The 18,369-nt window shown below is 43.4% G+C and overlaps 1 protein-coding gene across 3 annotated transcripts in view; it reads left to right on the top strand.

The window, feature by feature from the left end:
• The window catches only part of ZFAT (zinc finger and AT-hook domain containing), a 109,193-nt gene that overhangs the window by 79,827 nt on the left and 10,997 nt on the right, over positions 1 to 18,369 (top strand). For all 3 annotated transcript variants that reach the window (XM_075415513.1, XM_075415514.1, XM_075415516.1), the window contains 3 exons: positions 6,675 to 6,793; positions 8,513 to 8,639; positions 10,657 to 10,787. In XM_075415513.1, the coding sequence (XP_075271628.1) occupies positions 6,675 to 6,793; positions 8,513 to 8,639; positions 10,657 to 10,787 (377 nt within the window). The remainder of the gene's footprint in view (positions 1 to 6,674; positions 6,794 to 8,512; positions 8,640 to 10,656; positions 10,788 to 18,369) is intronic.

The raw sequence follows: 18,369 nt of genomic DNA on the forward strand, positions 1-18,369 counted from the left end.
GGACAAGCTGGAGAGGTGGGCCTGTGTGAACCTCATGAGGTTCAACAAGGCCAAGTGCAAGGTCCTACACCTGAGTCGGGGTAATCCCCGGTATCAATACAGGCTGGGGGATGAAAGGATCAAGAGCAGCCCTGCTGAGAGGGACTTGGGGGTACTGATAGATGAAAGGCTGGACATGAGCCGGCAATGTGCGCTGGCAGCCCAGAGGGCCAACCGTGTCCTGGGCTGCATCAAGAGAAGCGTGGCCAGCAGGTCGAGAGAGGTGACTCTGCTCTGGTGAGACCTCACCTGGAGTCCTGCGTTCAGCTCTAGAGCCCTCAGCACAAGAAGGACATGGAACTGTTGGAGCGGGTCCAAAGGAGGGCTACAAAAATGATCCGAGGGCTGGAGCATCTCTCCTATGAGGACAGGCTGAGAGAGTTGGGCTTGTTCAGCCTGAAGAAGAGAAGGCTGCGGGGAGACCTGATTGCAGCCTGTCAGTACTTAAAGGGAGCCTATAGGAAAGATGGGGACAATCTTTTTAGTAGAGACAGCAGTGACAGGACGAGGGGTAACGGTTTTAAACTAAAACAGGGTAGGTTTAGGCTGGATATAAGGAAGAAATTCTTTACAATGAGGGTTGTGAAACACTTGAATGGGTTGCCCAGAGAGGTAGTGGAGGCCCCATCCCTGGAAACGTTCAGGACCAGGTTGGACAGGGTGCAACCTGATCTAGTTAGTGGTGTCCCTGCTCGCTGCAGGGGGGTTGGACTAGATGACCTCTAGGGGTCCCTTCCAACCCAAAACTTTCTATGATTCTGTGATCCTAATTGGTTAGGGGACTGGATATCTCTCCTTTGAGGAGAGGCTGAGGGAGCTGGGCTTGTTTAGCCTGAAGAAGAGAAGGCTGAGAGGGGACCTTATAAATGCTTTTAAATATCTGAAGGGTGGGTGTCAAGAGGATGGGGCCAAACTCTTTTCAGTGGTGCCCAGCGACAGGACAATGGGCAATGGGCACAAACTGAAGCATAGGAAGTTCAATCTGAAGATGAGGGGAGTTGGACTAGACGATTCTCAGAGGTCCCTTCCAACCTACCATTGTGTTATTCTGTGATTCTGTGAATAGCTAAGGACTTTGGGCTTGTCTAGTTTGGAGAAAAGGAGGCTGAGGGACGACCTCATTGCTCTCTACAGCTTCCTGAGGAGGGGAAGTGGAGAGGGAGGTGCTGAGCTCTTCTACCTGGTATGCAGCGCTAGGATGCATGGGAATGGTTCAAAGCTGCACCAGGGGAGGTTCAGGCTGGACACTAGGAAGCATTTATTTACCAAGGGGGTGGTCAAAACTGGAACAGGCTCCGTAGAGCAGTGAGTGATGCCCCGCGCCTGTCAGTGTTGGAAGAGGCATCTGGACAATGCCCTTAAGAACATGCTGTAACTTTTGTTCAGCCCTGATGTGGTCAGAGAGCTGCAGTGGATGATAGTCGTAGGTCCCTTCTGACTGAAATACTCTATTCTGTTCTTTCCATCTCTGATTTTGCATCATTGTTCTTTCTCTTCTCTTCCTTACACAGTATTTATATTTCCCATGCTACCACTAGCGCTGTGCCTGCTTTGCACGTGTTCACCTGCTGTGTGGGGTTTTAGAGCAGTGAAGGGGCTTCAAATCCATGTAGTAACCATGAAGTCAGGGCCTCTTATCAGGACTCTACCATGAATAAAACCATGTTAATAGGTGACTTTTCCCACGTGCAACCTCCTTTGCCACCTCCATTTCCTCCTTTATGACACATCGCATGGATCTTACACACGAGCTCAAAATGAAAACAGGAGACCTGCAAATTTCTTATCACACTGGAGAAATGTCAGATTTTCTCAGTGTTTTGGTATCTCACTGGGGAAGAAAAAAATGTTCCTTGTGGGAGACTTGAATTAATTAGGAGTTGCATTTGGAGCTGGTAAACATGAGTCCTATTGAAGTTAATAAAAATTTTCCTGATTTTGGAATCGGAAGATCTTCTGTGTCTGGGTCACACAGCACAAACAGATCATTGTGGATGCGTTATGCAGTATGACAAGGTACGTGTTTCTGTGCTGCTTGGGTCAGCAGTTGCAACTTGCTGTCTGACTAGCCTCTATCAAGTTACAATTTGCCATTTTCATAGATCTGAAAAGCAATTTTGGAAAGTTATTTATGTATTCATATAAGGGAAGAAGATCCTTCAGACTTGATATTAAACAAGTTCTTTGAAATTAAAGGACTACAGATGAAAAGGAAAAGAAGGGAGAACCAGCAAGCGAAAGGGTTTAGGGAAAAAGTGAGAAGGGAAACTAACAAAGATTAATATCTAATAAAAGCTGTCTATATCTATTCGTATTGTATTCTGCTTGCTCTCAGTTACCCACTGAGCCCGGAGTGAATTGCCTCATGCTTGCTCATCTTTTCTTCTCTACTCTCAACTGGTTTTTGTGGACATTGCAAGTAATCTTAATTGGAAATATTTATATGACTGTAGACTACTGGACTGTACTCGAGGTTCCTGGAATGAGTTTATAAATAAATGAATGATTCATAGAATAGAAGAGGGAACGTGCTCATTTGAGCAGCTGCATTGTTAGGGATAGACAGCAGTGTTTAATTTCTGGCCTTGCATTAGAATTTAGGATCAGCCAGGGGTTTGGTTTTTTGTTGTTAGTTTGTTTGTTTAAATAGATGTCTATGATCTGACATTTATTTAGTATTTTAAAGTAATAAAGGAAAATAAATACTGCTAGAGTTTGATGTATTCTGCACAGGGGCAAGAGCATTGTATATGCATTACCCACTAGGTTTTTTGCAAGAGCCTGCCTACTTGCTCAGTTGATACCTTCCTTTTTCAGTTTCATTTGCTTTGTGCTGGGCAAGTCACATAAATTTTTTCCAGATATTATTTTCACTTCACTGATACTCCCTACCATCCATTGTTTTATTTACATATTTCTGCACTCTCCGGGAGATGGATTTTCTATTTATGTTTGTACAGTGAACTTGTGCAGTACATACATGATGACCCAGTTGTGGCCTCTGTGTTCTGTTATACCACATGCTTTCTTTTGACACATCATAATAGTTGTCTTGTGGAGATTTTGGTCCAATAAATAAATGGTTTGAGAGCACATGTCAATGCCATGATGGAAAAAGGTTGTGGAGCTGTATAATATTTGTGTTCATTATTTTGTTGCAAACATTGTTTTTGGTATTGAAAGTAGTCAAGGTGTGTAATTCATTGATTTTCTCTGTATGTTACCCATTATTATAAAGAATCATCGAGAAATTAATTTTTCTGAACTTTCATAGCAAGTCACTGACGTGGAGTTACATGTTACCAGTTTAATTCTATGCTTCTATTATTTATTCTTTAATTAAAGTCATAATGGCAAAAGTTACAGCTTTAATTTATCTAGTGTGTTGTAAAAGTTTCAACATCAAAGTAATGCAGAAAAGTGCCCTCTCTTTCAGAACAGCATTTTTTTCATGATACTATAGATTGGTGTGAAACAAATATTAATTTCATTTTCTGTAGCTGATAGTATCTTTATCCTAATCTGAACAAAGGTATTTTGCTTTTGTGAACTTCTGAGTTTCCCTTTATAGGGAATTTATTTCAGTGTTGTCTAGAGTATTGAACATCTGCTATAATAGTGAAGTTTGGTAAAGACTTATAATAGATTGAGAGCAAAGAGGGAAATTTTTGGGGAATAATAAGTGTCAGTGAAAGACCTTACCACCTGGGTGTTGTTACAGTCTGTTTTATCCAAGTAAGAAGTTTATTTCTTTTCACCTGGTGGCATACCATATGGTAGGTTTCCATTACTGTAAAACGGAATGTTTTTTCTAATCACCTTATTCATAAAAGGCTATATGCAATGAGGACTTGGCTTATAACCAGCTTATGAGAGTATATTTGAAGCATTTGAACGTGATGGGTAAGAGTCGTCATTTGCCGTGATAAAGTGGAGACAGCCATCTGGTGGCCTAGTTCCTAACGTGGCGTAACGCCCTGCGCTAGCCATTAGTTTTGTTAGAGTGCGTTCTGGTCACCTAATGCAACAATTTATCACATGCAGGTTATTTTTGTTCTGCTTTAGTCAATAGCGGGAAAAAAGAGAAATACTTACTTGCATAGTTATAAGCAACTGAGGTCTGACGTTTGACCAAATGACTTTCGTAAGAAAAAGAAGTAAAAGCTGTTTAAGCCAGTGCAGAAAATTGAATGCTTATGATTTCGTCATGCTCAGTTTTTTATCTGTAGTGCTGCATACTCAGACAGTAAACATTGTGCTAAATTCATGCTATACAATCATGTTGCAGATAGGCAGAAAACTTAGGTTTGCAGTTTTGTACATAAACAGTAGAAACTCTGAAAAGCAAAGTTAGTTGGGTGAAGATGACACTACATTCTTAACTCTCCCTGGTTTGCTTTGATAATGTGCCGAAAAACTTCATGCTTTTTGAAACTTGAGAAAACCAGAACAGCAGTCTTAGAGAAGATACAGTTTTTTTGAACTATTGAAGTATGCCACTACTGTGTATGGTAAATATTAAGATCTCAGTGTTGTTTCTAAGCACTTAAAAAATATCACAGAATCACAGAATGTTCAGGGTTGGAAGGGACCTCTGTGGGTCATCTAGTCCAACCCTCCTGCTGAAGCAGGGTCACCTACAGTAGGCTGCACAGGACCTTGTCCAGGCGGGTCTTGAATATCTCCAGAGAAGGAGACTCCACAACCTCCCTGGGCAGCCTGTTCCAGTACTCCGTCACCCTCAGAGGGAAGAAATTCTTCCTCATGTTCAGCTGGAACTTCCTGTGCCTCAGTTTGTGCCCATTGCCCCTTGTCCTGTCGTTGGGCACTACTGAAAAGAGTTTGGCCCCATCCTCCTGACACCCACCCTTGAGATATTTATAAGCATTTATTAGGTCCCCTGTATAATATCTGAGCACTTACTGGAAGAGTACAGTGCAGTATGGGTTTGCATTGTGTCCTGGAGGCCGGCACACCAGGGCTTTGTAAGAGAACAGGGGACCCGACCGTTACAGCTGAAGCTTGTCGGAGTCCCCAGTCTTGCAGATTTTCGGACTATACGTATAATTTACATTTGAAGCTACAATGATATCTGATGGAGTAGTCATTAAAAATAGTCTCTAAGGAACTCTATGATTTGAAATAAGTAAAGGAGTATTTACAGGGAAAAAGCATTAGTTTGGAATTATTTAAAACTTGTGCTAGTCTTTGTGGTGGGCCGAAAGCAGAACAGAAGTCATAGATACCCTCAGACTTGAAAAAAATTTCACTTGGAAACTATGACTAGTCTTCACTGGTGCTGCTAAACTTCAGTTTCAACTGGAATCATGACTGTGAGAATGATTCTGCAAGGCTGCAGCATCCTCTAGCTTTGCAGTACTTTTTTGTGGCCAAGGAAAAAACTGGGGTGGGGTTGGTCAAACTTAGTGTGTTGTCAATCCTTGGAAGAACTTCGCGCTTTAATGTCCACTCCTAGAATGGATTTCGTTAGCAAAGCAAACACAAGTTCTTACCCAGTAGAGAAGTTACTTATTTTACAGTTTATGTTCTCTGTTGTAGTTTGGCTATCTCTGTTATCATCTAGCTCCTGAGAGATGAAACCAGTGCTTCTTATGTGGACCTAACTGTGGAAATAATGCTGTATGAGACTAACACAAATAGTTGTCTGTTCCTGCTCTTTTTTTCTAGTTGGTCTGTAGTAGGGCTTCCCCAGGGATAGAGGTGAAGAGAGAGGGAAAGATGGGAACAGCATTCCTGCAACTTCACATCCGCAGCAGGGAGGCATGCAGGCAGGGAGGCAGCATTGCTATACCTTCCCAGATATGTGAGTTGTTCCAGACTCCTTCCATTACCATCATCCAAAATTGCGCTTTAAGCACTGTGAGAGTTCAGTTGCTTTATTTCTTTTGCCTTTTTTTCATGTTGGACACATGGCTAAAGGAAACCTTTTCAAATTACAGCTGTGTGGCTTGATGGAGATGGGGTCAAATTAAATGGATCCTTACTGCCTTGAAAAAGAATTTAATAGAATCATAGAACAGAATCATAGAATAGTTTGGGTTGGAAGGGACCTTTAGAGGTCATCTAGCCCAACCCCCCTGCAGTGAGCAGGGACATCTTTAACTCGATCAGGTTGCTCAGAGCCCCGTCCAGCCTGACCTTGAATGTTTCCAGGGATGGGGCATCTACCACCTCTCTGGGCAACCTGTGACAGTGTTTCACAGCCCTCATTGTAAAAAATTTCTTCCTTCTATCTAGTCTAAATCTACGCTCTTTTAGTTTAAAACCATTACTCCTTGTCCTATTGCAACAGGCCCTGCTAAGAAGTCTGTCCCCGTCTTTCTCATAAGCCCCCTTTAAATACTGAAAGGCTGCAATCAGGTCACCCCACAGCCTTCTCTCCTCCAGGCTAAACAACCCCAACTCTCTCAGCCTGTGCTCACAGGAGAGGTGTTCCATCCCCCTGATCATTTCTGTGGCCTCCTCTGGACCCACTCCAACAGGTCCATGTCTCTTCTGTGCTGAGGGCTCCAGAGCTGAATGCAGTACTGCTGGTGGGGTCTCATGAGAGTGGAGCGCAGTAGAGGGGCAATTTATATGAAAGTAACTCACGGAATTTATTTGTTTCCTTATAGGTGGCATTAAGTGTCCTGTTTGCAGCTTTGTGTATGGTACAAAATGGGAATTCAACAGACATCTTAAAAACAAGCATGGAATGAAGCTGGTGGAACAAGATGAGGAGACCAAGTGGGAGGTAAAGCAAAGTTGCCATGGCTTTGGCCCTAAAATTTTAAAAAAATTCTATGGAGAAAAGTAAGGGTAAGAATAAGAAGTATTCAAAAATGTGTCCTTGTTTTTATATAATATCAGGAGGTCCTGTGATCTTATCTCCATTTTGAATGCATACATCATTATGACTGTTAAGCTTGACTGTTTTATTATCTGGTAGTATTAGCAACATTGTAAGCGCTTCTGCATTTTAGGGCTCTAGTCCTCTATTTGCAGCAAAAAAGGTGAAAATTTTAGCAAAAAAAAGTGACATTGAAAAACTTACTGCATTTTGTTATATGCCAAAGAGTCTCTGGTGTTAACTGCAAGATGTGCAAAGCTGCAAGCTTATATTGAATTAATGAAGGAAGCTTATGTCTTGGTCCAGAAAAGGTTAGAATCTAGAAAACTGAATTAGCAAATTCATCAGCTAAAATGGTACTATTATACAGAGTAAGTCTTCTATCATTTGTTCTGTGTTTGCAGCTTCAATCCAAAGTATAGAGGAATCGCAGAATCACTAAGATGTGACCTGAAAAAATTTAAGTTAGACCTAAGAAGATGGGTTATTAAAAAAAGAAACCAAAAACCTGAATTTTCTCGCTTTGGAGTGGGGTAGGGCAGCTACCTTGAGAGGGCTTACCCATTCAAGATTTGTGATATGTGTAGCTATTTGTTTTAAGATGAAAACTGTTGCTCTCACAGAGCAGAACTGACTGTAGATGCAGGAGGTATAGGAAAACCACAGAACTCTCTAGGCAGTTTTATTTAAAAAATTATATTTGGCAAGCTGTGTCTTTTCCACTGCCTGACTGGGCTATTGTTGGTGTCCAACGAGAGGAGAAAGCCAGAAGTCAACTGCAGTTGGCTGACCTCCGCTGTTTAAGAGCTGTTCTGCTAAATTTCAGGCAGTCTGGCCCCTGTTGTAAATCTGATGCCGTATTTGGAAGAGCCGTCCTGCAGTTCTTGGTCAGCAGTTTTTGAGTATCCACAAACAGAATGCAAAGTCCTTGAAAAGTATCGAAGTAGGTTCTATATGGTTGGTTATTCAAAGAAGACAGAGCAAGCATTTTAAAATGTAGTCTTTCAAAGTTTTATTTTTTCAAAGTTTTATATCCATATGCATTTCGCAAACGATTCTCTGCACACTCTCCCAGTGGATGCCCCAACCTGAAAAAACAAGAGGACGTCCAGGATGCAAGCAAGTCTCTGCCGTTGGAACGGCTGCAAAGGAAGTGCTGTCGGAGCAGGAATACATGTTGACAGCTTGTGTTGAAAAAACGTAGTCATGGAGAGGAGAATTTTTCTAAAACAAAATGCCATTTTCAAACTTCAAAGGCATTTTACCAGATGAGCAAGGACATGCATTATAAAGTCATTTTGCCCAAAAGGTCTTTACTAGACCCTGATACAATAGAAGTCTGTTGTTAGTTTTAAAATAACTGTGCAACAAAAATAAAGTCAAGATAATTTAGCATGCTTAAAATAATTTTTTTTATTAGAATCTAGAAGAAAACTATGGGATGATATCCCGACTCCCATGTAATATTCTTCTTGAATTCTGCTTCACCTCGTATTTCTATAATTCTTGTTACAGTATTTGTTCTGGAAAACTCTTTTGTTTAAACTCAGAATTTACATTGTTCTCCAAATTGCTAAAATGAGATTGAGATTGTTCATGCGTTGGCTGGGTTTTGTTTTCAAGTTAACTGCAGAAGTTTCTGAAGAAGCATCCACTCAGTATCTCCATATCACGGAGGCTGGAGAAGATGTTCAAGGCACTCAAGCTGCAGTAGCTGCATTGCAGAACCTTAGATATACTTCTGAGAATGGTAAGTTACCTTTTTTTTAGGTTAAAACACAAAATAATCTTTTTTCATAAATACCTTATTCTTTTGCGAATGATGGGCAATATATGATCTCCTTTGAAACTATAAAAAATGATGAAATTTTTCATCTAGAACTTACTTCTGGGGGTTTATATTTTTCTTTGAGGATAAATTATGAGAAACTACCATTCCTTATGAATTTCTATATCCTCAAGTCATTAATACTTACCACACTCTGTTTTGCACTTTATTACTAGGTGTGTGGAATTTCCTGCCTGTATTATTAAATATCTTGTGGAATCAGCTATCTTGGCAGAGTAGATGGTGTGCATCTAATGGCAATTCTCTAGCTATTATTTTTCTCCCTGCTTAAATCAGCCAGCCTGCAGAAGTGACACGGCGGAATAGCTCATTTACCGTGTTCCCAAGACAGTACTAACAAACTTAATTCCAATGATACATAAAACAAAGTAAGCTGTTCTGTATCAGATTGAGGAAGAACAAGAGTGGGATTACATTATGACTACTAAGTGGGAAATAACAAAGGCTGGAAGAAAAGAAAAAGTGTTCAGGTTTCTGAGAGTATTAAAACATCAGATGTTAGAGCGGGTGTTCATATATCTTGTTTTTATATATGTAATTAAATGTGCTGGTTATCAGAAGTTAACATTTTACAATTGTTTATCATTGTGATCTTTTTAGTTTGTAATACAGATACATTTCAAAATCTTCCATTTAAAATGGAATTTCCAAGCATGTTGCAATTAAATTATGTTCCTGTCAATTTCTGTATCTTACTTTATTTTAATGACTGGGAATTCTGAATGATTAAAAAACCACTTGATAACTTTTCTTAAGTTTTTGTAGACCTAAATTGAAATAAACATGATCTTCACACATGCTGGACATAACATTTTTGATTTTAAGCATGAGGCTGTAATTTTTGAAGTAGAATGATTTGCTTTAGTGCATCCAAATTCTGATACTTTTCTGCCATTTTACCTCTGGGTATGAAAAACACTAGTATCTTGTCTACAAGCAGTTTACATGGAAAAAATCTTAAAGCAAGCCAACATTTTTCAGTAAACAGATACACTTGTTTCTCATGTAGATAACAAAATATAGCTGCTTTCTGTTTGAAATGAGATTATCTGACTTAGATCTCCATCACAGTATCAACCTCAGTTTGAAAGGGTTTGGGACTGAGATGAGCTTTATTTATTGTCTCTTTCCTAGCTCCAACAGTGATTACAGCAAATATAACACAACTTTAACATGACCCTAAGAGTTTCTTTCCCTTTCTGACATATCTCTCATGCTGACTTTGGGCATGTGGGAATGATGGGCCACAGAAGGAGAATTCAGATTCCTGCATGAGAAAAGACATTTTCACAATTGAGGAGAACAGAGAGTACAAATATATATGGGTTTTTTTTGTAAACCTGCCTATCCTTTGACAGGGATCAAGATGATGGTAGGCATGAGCTCTCTCAATCAATTAACTTTTTGCCTCAGCAGGTTAGTGGTAACAGTACTTTTTTTAGGTTGAGGGGTTTTGTAGACGGCAGGAGAGATGGCAAACACAGGTTTGTGATATACCAAATAGCTGTTGTCATTATAGGGATAGAGTTCAGGTTCTATTTAGCTGAATGTCTGGCAAATACACGTGGGGATTTGTGAAGTCTTGCAGCTTCCTAATTTACAGGTACTGCTAGTAGTTGTACCTATTGTTTGTTTATTCAATGTGTTCTTTTAGATCTCTCTCAAAAAGGCATAAAAATGATCAGTGTGGCTTCACTTTCTGATTCATGCATTCCTCGGGCAAATTTGTGTTGTGAATACTTTCCTGTCCTAGATCTATTATTGGCGTGTCATGTTACTGAGCTATTTGAAACGTATAAACTGCGCTGTGAGTCAGGGTTAAGGCAGGAGGGGAAAGAAGTGTCTGTGGCACTTAGATTCATGTACCCTTAGAGCTGTTTTACTGTAATGAGCTTATGGTTACTGTCTTTCTGATAAGGTGAAAGACTTGATCCAACGGCTGTAAACATCCTGCAGCAAATCATTGAGTTGGGTTCGGAAACCCATGATGCTACTGCAGTTGCTTCTGTAGTTACCATGGCACCTGGCACTGTGACAGTGGTAAAGCAGGTAAGAGCTCTTTTCTTCTCTAAAAAAGCTATATTTCATTTTCGTACGTTTAGTGTGACATAAATACTAGCAAGGGCTAAATTTTGAATGAGCGTGTGAGACATATAGAATTTTTCCTGAACTAAATTTTGACTACAAGTTTTGTGTATGTATGTTTATACACACACACACATGTATTTATGCATATATACACATATATGTTTATCCATATAAAAATGCATACATTTTTGCATGTATATAAAATAGGAGTGACCAAATACACACATATATGTGTACAAATACAAAAGCTGTGTTTTCTCACACGCACATGCAGAAGTACATGTACATATACAATACAGCTTTTTTCTAGCAGACTTTTTCAGGCTTTTTAAAATAACATACCTGCATCAGGAGTGGGCTCTTAGTGCCATTCTCATCTAAAAGAATCAGGAGGTCCTTGGTGCAGCATCCATCCCCATACAGAAGGGTAGGAATGGGAGTTGCTTGTGCAGAATTGTGCAGGCTCTGCAACCGTAGTGCTGTAGGACCGTACCGAAAGATGAACCGTTCTCGTTAGTCTTTGCAGTGCTGTCCTATGGCTAAAGTAGATGGATTTGTGGAGTTCTATACTCCTGTACCCTGGGGACGTATGAGATTTCTACTCAGTCAGAGTTCCCACTGCCTTTCTAATGAGGAGTGCACGACAAGTGGCCTGCAGACGTGTAACAGCTCTGAGAATAATATTTCAGGTGCTCCATATAGTGGTTGCTTAAGTGATACAAAAGTCAGCGAGGCCACCCGCATTTGAGATGTAAAAAGAAAAGTTCAAATGATTTGTAGTTGCTTGAAAAGATCTGTAGTTAATTATGTTGTTACCAGGGAAATTGTGCAAGACCTGAAGATATAGATAAATATTTTAAAAAGCGTGTATAAGATCAGTTGTTAACTTCAGGCTTTTGCACGGATTCTATTTCCAGAAAAATGGTGGATTCAGCTGGTAATAAAGTGACATAATTTGTGGTGGGCAATATAGTTCCCCTTGAAGTGAGACAAACCTCAAAAGATATTGGTAGAAGTAACTTCAGTATGTTTATTTTTCTTGAAGTTAGGTACTGCACAGTTTTTAGTAAGAATATTTGCAAGGTATAGTACTACTGAAGCACTTCAGAAATTAAGAATGTTAAGATGTAGAAAATTAGCAAGCAAAAGGAGATAATATTCAATTTGAAGTGGCTATGGAGTGCGAGCATCAAGCCTTTTGCCCAGTATTTCTTCCTAACTTTGTTGCTGACATTTTACATTTCTCCCCATTGTGTTTTCCCAAGCTCCAGTTGTTCCACATCTTTCATCGTACTTCTCTGCTTATTGCTTTTCCCATTCTGTCCAGTTCGATTCCTTGGGTTCTGTACTCAACATGATTCATAGGTCAGGGAAGGAATTACGTGAGAAGTCTTAAGTTCCTGAAGAGTTTAAGTAACTCCTTTTATTTAAATGAACGCAAACTGATTATTCTGAGTGCTAGAACTAACTTTTGAGTTCAGTATTTTTTGTAGTGTTGTGAGAGTTCCACAGAAGTGGGAAATCCGTAGTCTGTGAATGCAGTATTTGGATAATTCCTAAACGTACCATCTGAATGTCAGGGAGATAAGGCAGAACTTCAGGACAAAGCATTTGGAGAAGTTCCTTTGCAATACTTCACACATATTTTGATCAGAAACTATGTAAGAGTTTTGGGGTTTTTTGAAGAATAAGAGATTGAAATTTGGAAACTAATTTCAGTCGTTAAAGAGAAAGAGACATTTTAGTCCTCTTGATGTGCAGGTTTCAAAACACCTTGAACAGTAGAGTCACTGCCAATGTGCACGCGGTGCTATACATATGCCCTGTTTAAGGGTTAAATATAGTAGTAGCCCTTGGTGTTTTTCTGTGCTGTCTCTCAATATTACTGAAACCTGTTCTTCCCTTAAAAATGCGTCTTTTGAGGCCCTTCTACTAAAAGCCTAGGAAAAAGTGACTGTTGAAGTAGCAGCTGCCAAGGGGAAACCACTTTTTGATATTTGAAGGTTAAACTAAAAAATACGTAATTTAAAAAACTCAGAGATTCTTCCTTCTGCAAGTATTAAATCTGCAAATATTAGATCAATGTCTGATTCATCTTAAAACCTATCATCTTCCTTGTTAGACCATCTGAATTTGCTGACACCTTTTTGTAAGTAAATGTTTCTACTCCATATTACTTCTCTCCCTCACTTTTTAATCCGTATTTCTAGCATTTGAGTTTACAAGCTTGCTAAGCATTGATCATTTCTTTGTCCCTTGCCTTGTGTACATCAGTGACTCTCAGTGGTCTGATGTCAAACTGTTACAGTCTCTGCTCCTATATCAAATCAGATATTGAACTCTAAGAGCACAGAATCTCTTTGCCGCTTTTCTTTTTTGTTTTCTTTCCCGCTCTTTAGAGTCTTCTTAATATAAAATACCTTTTTTCCCCTAGCTTGAAGTTGGACAGAAACAAAAGGACTGAAGCAAAATTAGTACATCTCAAGCTGAGTGATCTTGTGCCACCTCTGTTTATGCTGGATTTTGCTAATGCCTTACTTTGATGCTTAGAGCACTGTTCCTCTATTAACATGTTTCTTGCGTGTACTGGAATGCCTACTCATTGCTTTCCCTGGTAGCCTCAGTGACTTTTTACTCTGTGTGTGCAGAAGCGTGCAGATCTGTGATTTCCCAGGGCAGAACCAAGTGGCAGTACGCCTACCGACAGCTGACGGCTGAGTTACCGTTAGCGGGCTTTATGGGAGCCGGCAAACAGAGGCGGCGCAGCAGCCCGGGAGCGGCGCAGCAGTTTGCGCGGGCAGGGCGAGCGGGGAAGGCGACTGGCAGGGTGCAGCCGCCCCTTCTGGCAACTCAAGTAGTGGGCATCGCTCTTCCAGGAGATATTCTAGCCATGGTTACCACCCGTTGTAAAGCTGTTGCTCGAAGGAGTGTGGGGACCCAGACGGAGGCCCCACGCAAGAACGCGGGTGTCCAGGTCTCTGGCTGCAGGGAGTGCCTGAGCCTGGCGCTCGTACCGGAGGACAGCAGAGACAACGGCTGTGTTCGGTGCGAGCAGGTGAATGACCTGCTCAGCCTGGTGGCAGAGCTGAAGGAGGAAGTGGAGAGGCTGAGGAGCATCCGGGAGTGTGAGAGGGAGATCGACTGGTGGAGCCGCACCCTGCCCTCCCTGAGGCAGAGGCAGCAGGAGGCGGCTCCACAGAAAGCAGAGAACCCCCAACCCTCTTGCCACCGAGCAGAAAGAGGGGGCCTAAGAGATGGGGGGGAATGGAAACGGGTCCCTGCTCGGGAGGGCAAGAGAATCTCCCCCCGGCCTCCCTCACCTGCCCAGTTGCCCTTAAGCAACAGGTATGGGGCTTTGGAATGTGAGGAACCGGCCACAGAGGATGTGGGTGAAGGTGAGGCTCCATCCAGGGGGTTGCCTAGAACGAGTCAGACAGCCCCAAGAATTACGACTGCCTCAACTAAGAAAAAAAGAAGGGTCATTGTCATAGGTGATTCCCTTCTGAGGGGAACAGAGGGCCCGATCTGCCGACTGGACCCATCCCACAGGGAAGTCTGCTGCCTCCCTGGGGCCCAGGTTAGGGATGTTGCGAAGAAACTCCCTGGTCTGGTGCGGCCTTCTGATTACTACCCCCTCTTGGTAATGCAGGTTGGCGGGGACGAGATAGCAGAAAGAAGTCCCGAGGCCATCAAAAGGGACTTCAGGGCACTGGGGTGACTGGTTGAGGGATCAGGGGCGCAGGTGGTGTTTTCCTCCATCCCATCAGTGGCAGGGGACAGCACTGAAAGGGGCAGGAAAACTCACCTGGTTAACAGGTGGCTCAGGGACTGGTGCCATCGGTCAAATTTTGTCTTTTTTGATCATGGGGAGGTATACACAGCACTGGACCTGCTGGCAACAAGTGGAGCTCAGCTATCACAAAGGGGAAAAAGAATTCTTGGCCACGAGCTGGCGGGGCTCATTGAGAGGGCTTTAAACTAGGTTCGAAGGGGGAAGGGGATATTGCCCAGCTCACTAGGGATGAGCCTAGGCTTGGAGTGCCAAGGCCAGGGGTGAGATTGACAGCCCAGCTCAAGTGTGTTTACACCAATGCACGTAGCATGGGCAATAAACAGGAGGAGCTGGAAGCCATTATACAGCAGGACGGCTACGACTTGGTCGCCATCACAGAAACGTGGTGGGACAACTCGCATGACTGGCATGCTGTCATGGATGGCTACAGACTCTTTAGGAAAGACAGGCCAACAAGGAGAGGTGGGGGAGTTGCTCTATATGTGAGGGAGCAACTGGAATGCATTGAGCTTGGCCCGGGGGCAAATGAGGAACAAGTTGAAAGCTTGTGGGTTAGAATTAAGGGACAGGCTCACATGGGTGACATTACGGTGGGTGTATACTACAGGCCACCTGACCAGGAGGAGGAGGTTGATGAGGCCTTCTACAGGCAGCTGCAAGCAGCCTCACAGTCACAGGCTCTGGTTCTCATGGGGGACTTCAACCACCCTGACATCAGCTGGGAAGACCATACAGCTAGGCAGGCGCAATCCAGGAGGTTCCTACAGAGCATCGATGATAACTTTCTGATGCAAGTGGTGGAGGAACCAACAAGGAAAGGCGTGCTGCTGGACCTCGTGTTAACAAACAAGGAGGGACTGGTGGACGATGTGAAGGTTGGAGGTAGACTCAGCTGCAGTGACCATGAAATGGTCGAGTTCAGGATCCTGTGTGAAGGAAGCAGGGCGATAAGCAGAATCAAAACCCTGGACCTCAGGAGGGCTGACTTTGCCCTCTTCAAGGAGCTACTGGGAGGAATCCCGTGGGCCAGGGCTCTCGAAGGCAGGGGGGTCCATGAGTGCTGGTCGCTCTTTAAACGACACTTCTTCCATGCACAGGAGCAATGCATCCCCTTGAGAAAGAAATCGAGCAAAGGAGGCAGGAGACCTGCATGGTTAAACAAGGAGCTTCTAGCGGAGATCAGGCAGAAGAGAAAGGTCCATGGAATGTGGAAAGAGGGACAGGCCACTTGGGAAGAGTACAGAAACGTGGTGAGAGCATGCAGGGATGCGACGAGGAAGGCCATAGCCCACCTGGAATTGAAGCTGGCAAGGGATGTCAAAAACAACAAGAAGGGCTTCTTCAACTACATCAGCAGCAAAAGAAAGGCTAGGGACAACGTGGGGCCGCTGCTGAATGAGGCGGGTGTCCTGGTGACGGAGGATGCGGAGAAGGCAGAGCTACTGAATGCCTTCTTTGCTTCAGTCTTCAGTGCCAAGACTGGCCCTCAGGAATCCCAGGCCCCGGAGGTAAGAGAAGAAGCCTACAAAGAGGACGACTTTCCCTTGGTCGAGGAGGACTGTGTGAGGGATCGCTTAAGTGATCTGGACGTCCACAAATCCATGGGCCCCGATGGAATGCACCCACGAGTGCTGAGAGAGCTGGTGGATGTCATTGCTGAGCCACTCTCCATCATCTTTGAGAGGTCCTGGAGGACAGGAGAGGTGCCCGAGGACTGGAGAAAGGCCAATGTCACTCCAATCTTCAAAAAGGGCAAGAAGGAGGACCCAGGGAACTACAGGCCGGTCAGCCTCACCTCCATCCCGGGTAAGGTGATGGACCAGCTTATCCTGGAGGCCATCATGAAGCAAGTGGAAGAAAAGAAGGTTATCAGGAGTAGTCAGCATGGATTCACCAAGGGGAAATCATGCCTGACCAATCTGATAGCTTTCTACGATGACATGACTGGCTGGGTAGACGAAGGGAGAGCCGTGGATGTTGTCTACCTTGACTTCAGCAAGGCTTTCGACACTGTCTCCCATGATGTCCTCCTAGGAAAGCTCAGGAAGTGTGGGCTGGATGAGTGGTCGGTGAAGTGGATAGAGAACTGGCTGAATGGCAGAACTCAGAGGGTTGTCATCAGCGGCGCTGAGTCTAGTTGGAGGCTGGTGACAAGTGGTGTCCCCCAGGGGTCAGTACTGGGCCCAGTCTTGTTTAACTTCTTCATCAACGACCTGGATGAAGAGTTAGAGGGTACCCTCAGCAAGTTTGCTGACGACACCAAACTGGGAGGTGTGGTAGATACACCAGAAGGCTGTGCTGCCATTCAGCGTGACCTGGATAGGCTGGAAAGCTGGGCAGAGAGGAACCTGATGAGGTTCAACAAGGGCAAGTGCAGGGTCCTGCACCTGGGGAGGAACAACCTCATGCACCAGTACAGGCTTGGGGTGGACCTGCTGGAGAGCAGCTCTGCGGAGAGGGACCTGGGTGTCCTGGTGGACGACAGGTTAACCATGAGCCAGCAGTGTGCCCTGGCTGCCAAGAAAGCCAATGGGATCCTGGGGTGCATCAAGAAGAGTGTGGCCAGCAGGACGAGGGAGGTTCTCCTTCCCCTCTACACTGCCCTGGTGAGGCCTCATCTGGAGTACTGTGTCCAGTTCTGGGCTCCCCAGTTCAAGAAAGATGGAGAGCTACTGGAGAGAGTCCAGCGGAGGGCTACAAGGATGGTGAGGGGACTGGAACATCTCCACTACGAGGAGAGGTTGAGGGAACTGGGCTTGTTCAGCCTGAAGAAGAGAAGGCTGCGAGGGGACCTTATAAATGCCTATAAATATCTGAAGGGTGGGTGTCAGGAGGATGGGGCCAAGCTCTTTTCAGTGGTGCCCAGTGACAGGACAAGGGGCAATGGGCACAAACTGAGGCACAGGAAGTTCCGTCTGAACATGAGGAAGAACTTCTTCCCTCTGAGGGTGACGGAGCACTAGAACAGGCTGCCCAGGGAGGTTGTGGAGTCTCCTTCTCTGGAGATATTCAAGACCTGCCTGGACAAGATCCTGTGCAGCCTACTGTAGGTGACCCTGCTTCGGCAGGGGGGTTGGACTAGATGACCCACAGAGGTCCCTTCCAACCCCTATTATTCTGTGATTCTGTGATTCTGTGACCAAGGGAGGTCTACAGGTGATGACGATGATGATTATTTCTCTTTTAATTTTTTCTCATTTCATTTGTCTCTCTTAATTTTTTCTCCTTTAATTTTCTATATAAATCACTGTTTTATCAAAGTCTCTTTGATCTATTAGACAGCTCTAGCTAGTTTCCAGTTCTTGCCTTCCTACCAGAAGATTGCTTCAGGATTACAGCCACACCCATTTTTAATTTGAAGAAAAGAAGTCTTGAAGTGTTATTAACAGGACTGTGATCCGTTCCTATTCAAAACTGTCAGCTTTGCTTTTTTCTTCAATACTGAGTTGCTTTCTGTGGGATATCACTCATTTGTACCTACGAGTTTGTCAGGTTTTAATTATGCTGAGTTCCTAATTGTTAACCTTGAAGTGATCTTAAGACATGTTTGTATTTCACTTTCCTACTGGAGAATTTATTCCACACTTTGTTCTGTGACCTTCAACTTCTCTTGACGATTGTGAGACAAAAAATTCATTCAAGGTGTCAGCAATTATATCAGCATCATCTGTCATGGAATTTCCACGCTTGTTCTTTAATGGCCTCACCGAGTCCTTGCTTAGCAGCTTGGTCCCATTTTTTTACCCTAAC

Source organism: Opisthocomus hoazin, chromosome 3 (assembly GCF_030867145.1).
Source record: "Opisthocomus hoazin isolate bOpiHoa1 chromosome 3, bOpiHoa1.hap1, whole genome shotgun sequence".
NCBI classification, from domain to species: domain Eukaryota; kingdom Metazoa; phylum Chordata; class Aves; order Opisthocomiformes; family Opisthocomidae; genus Opisthocomus; species Opisthocomus hoazin.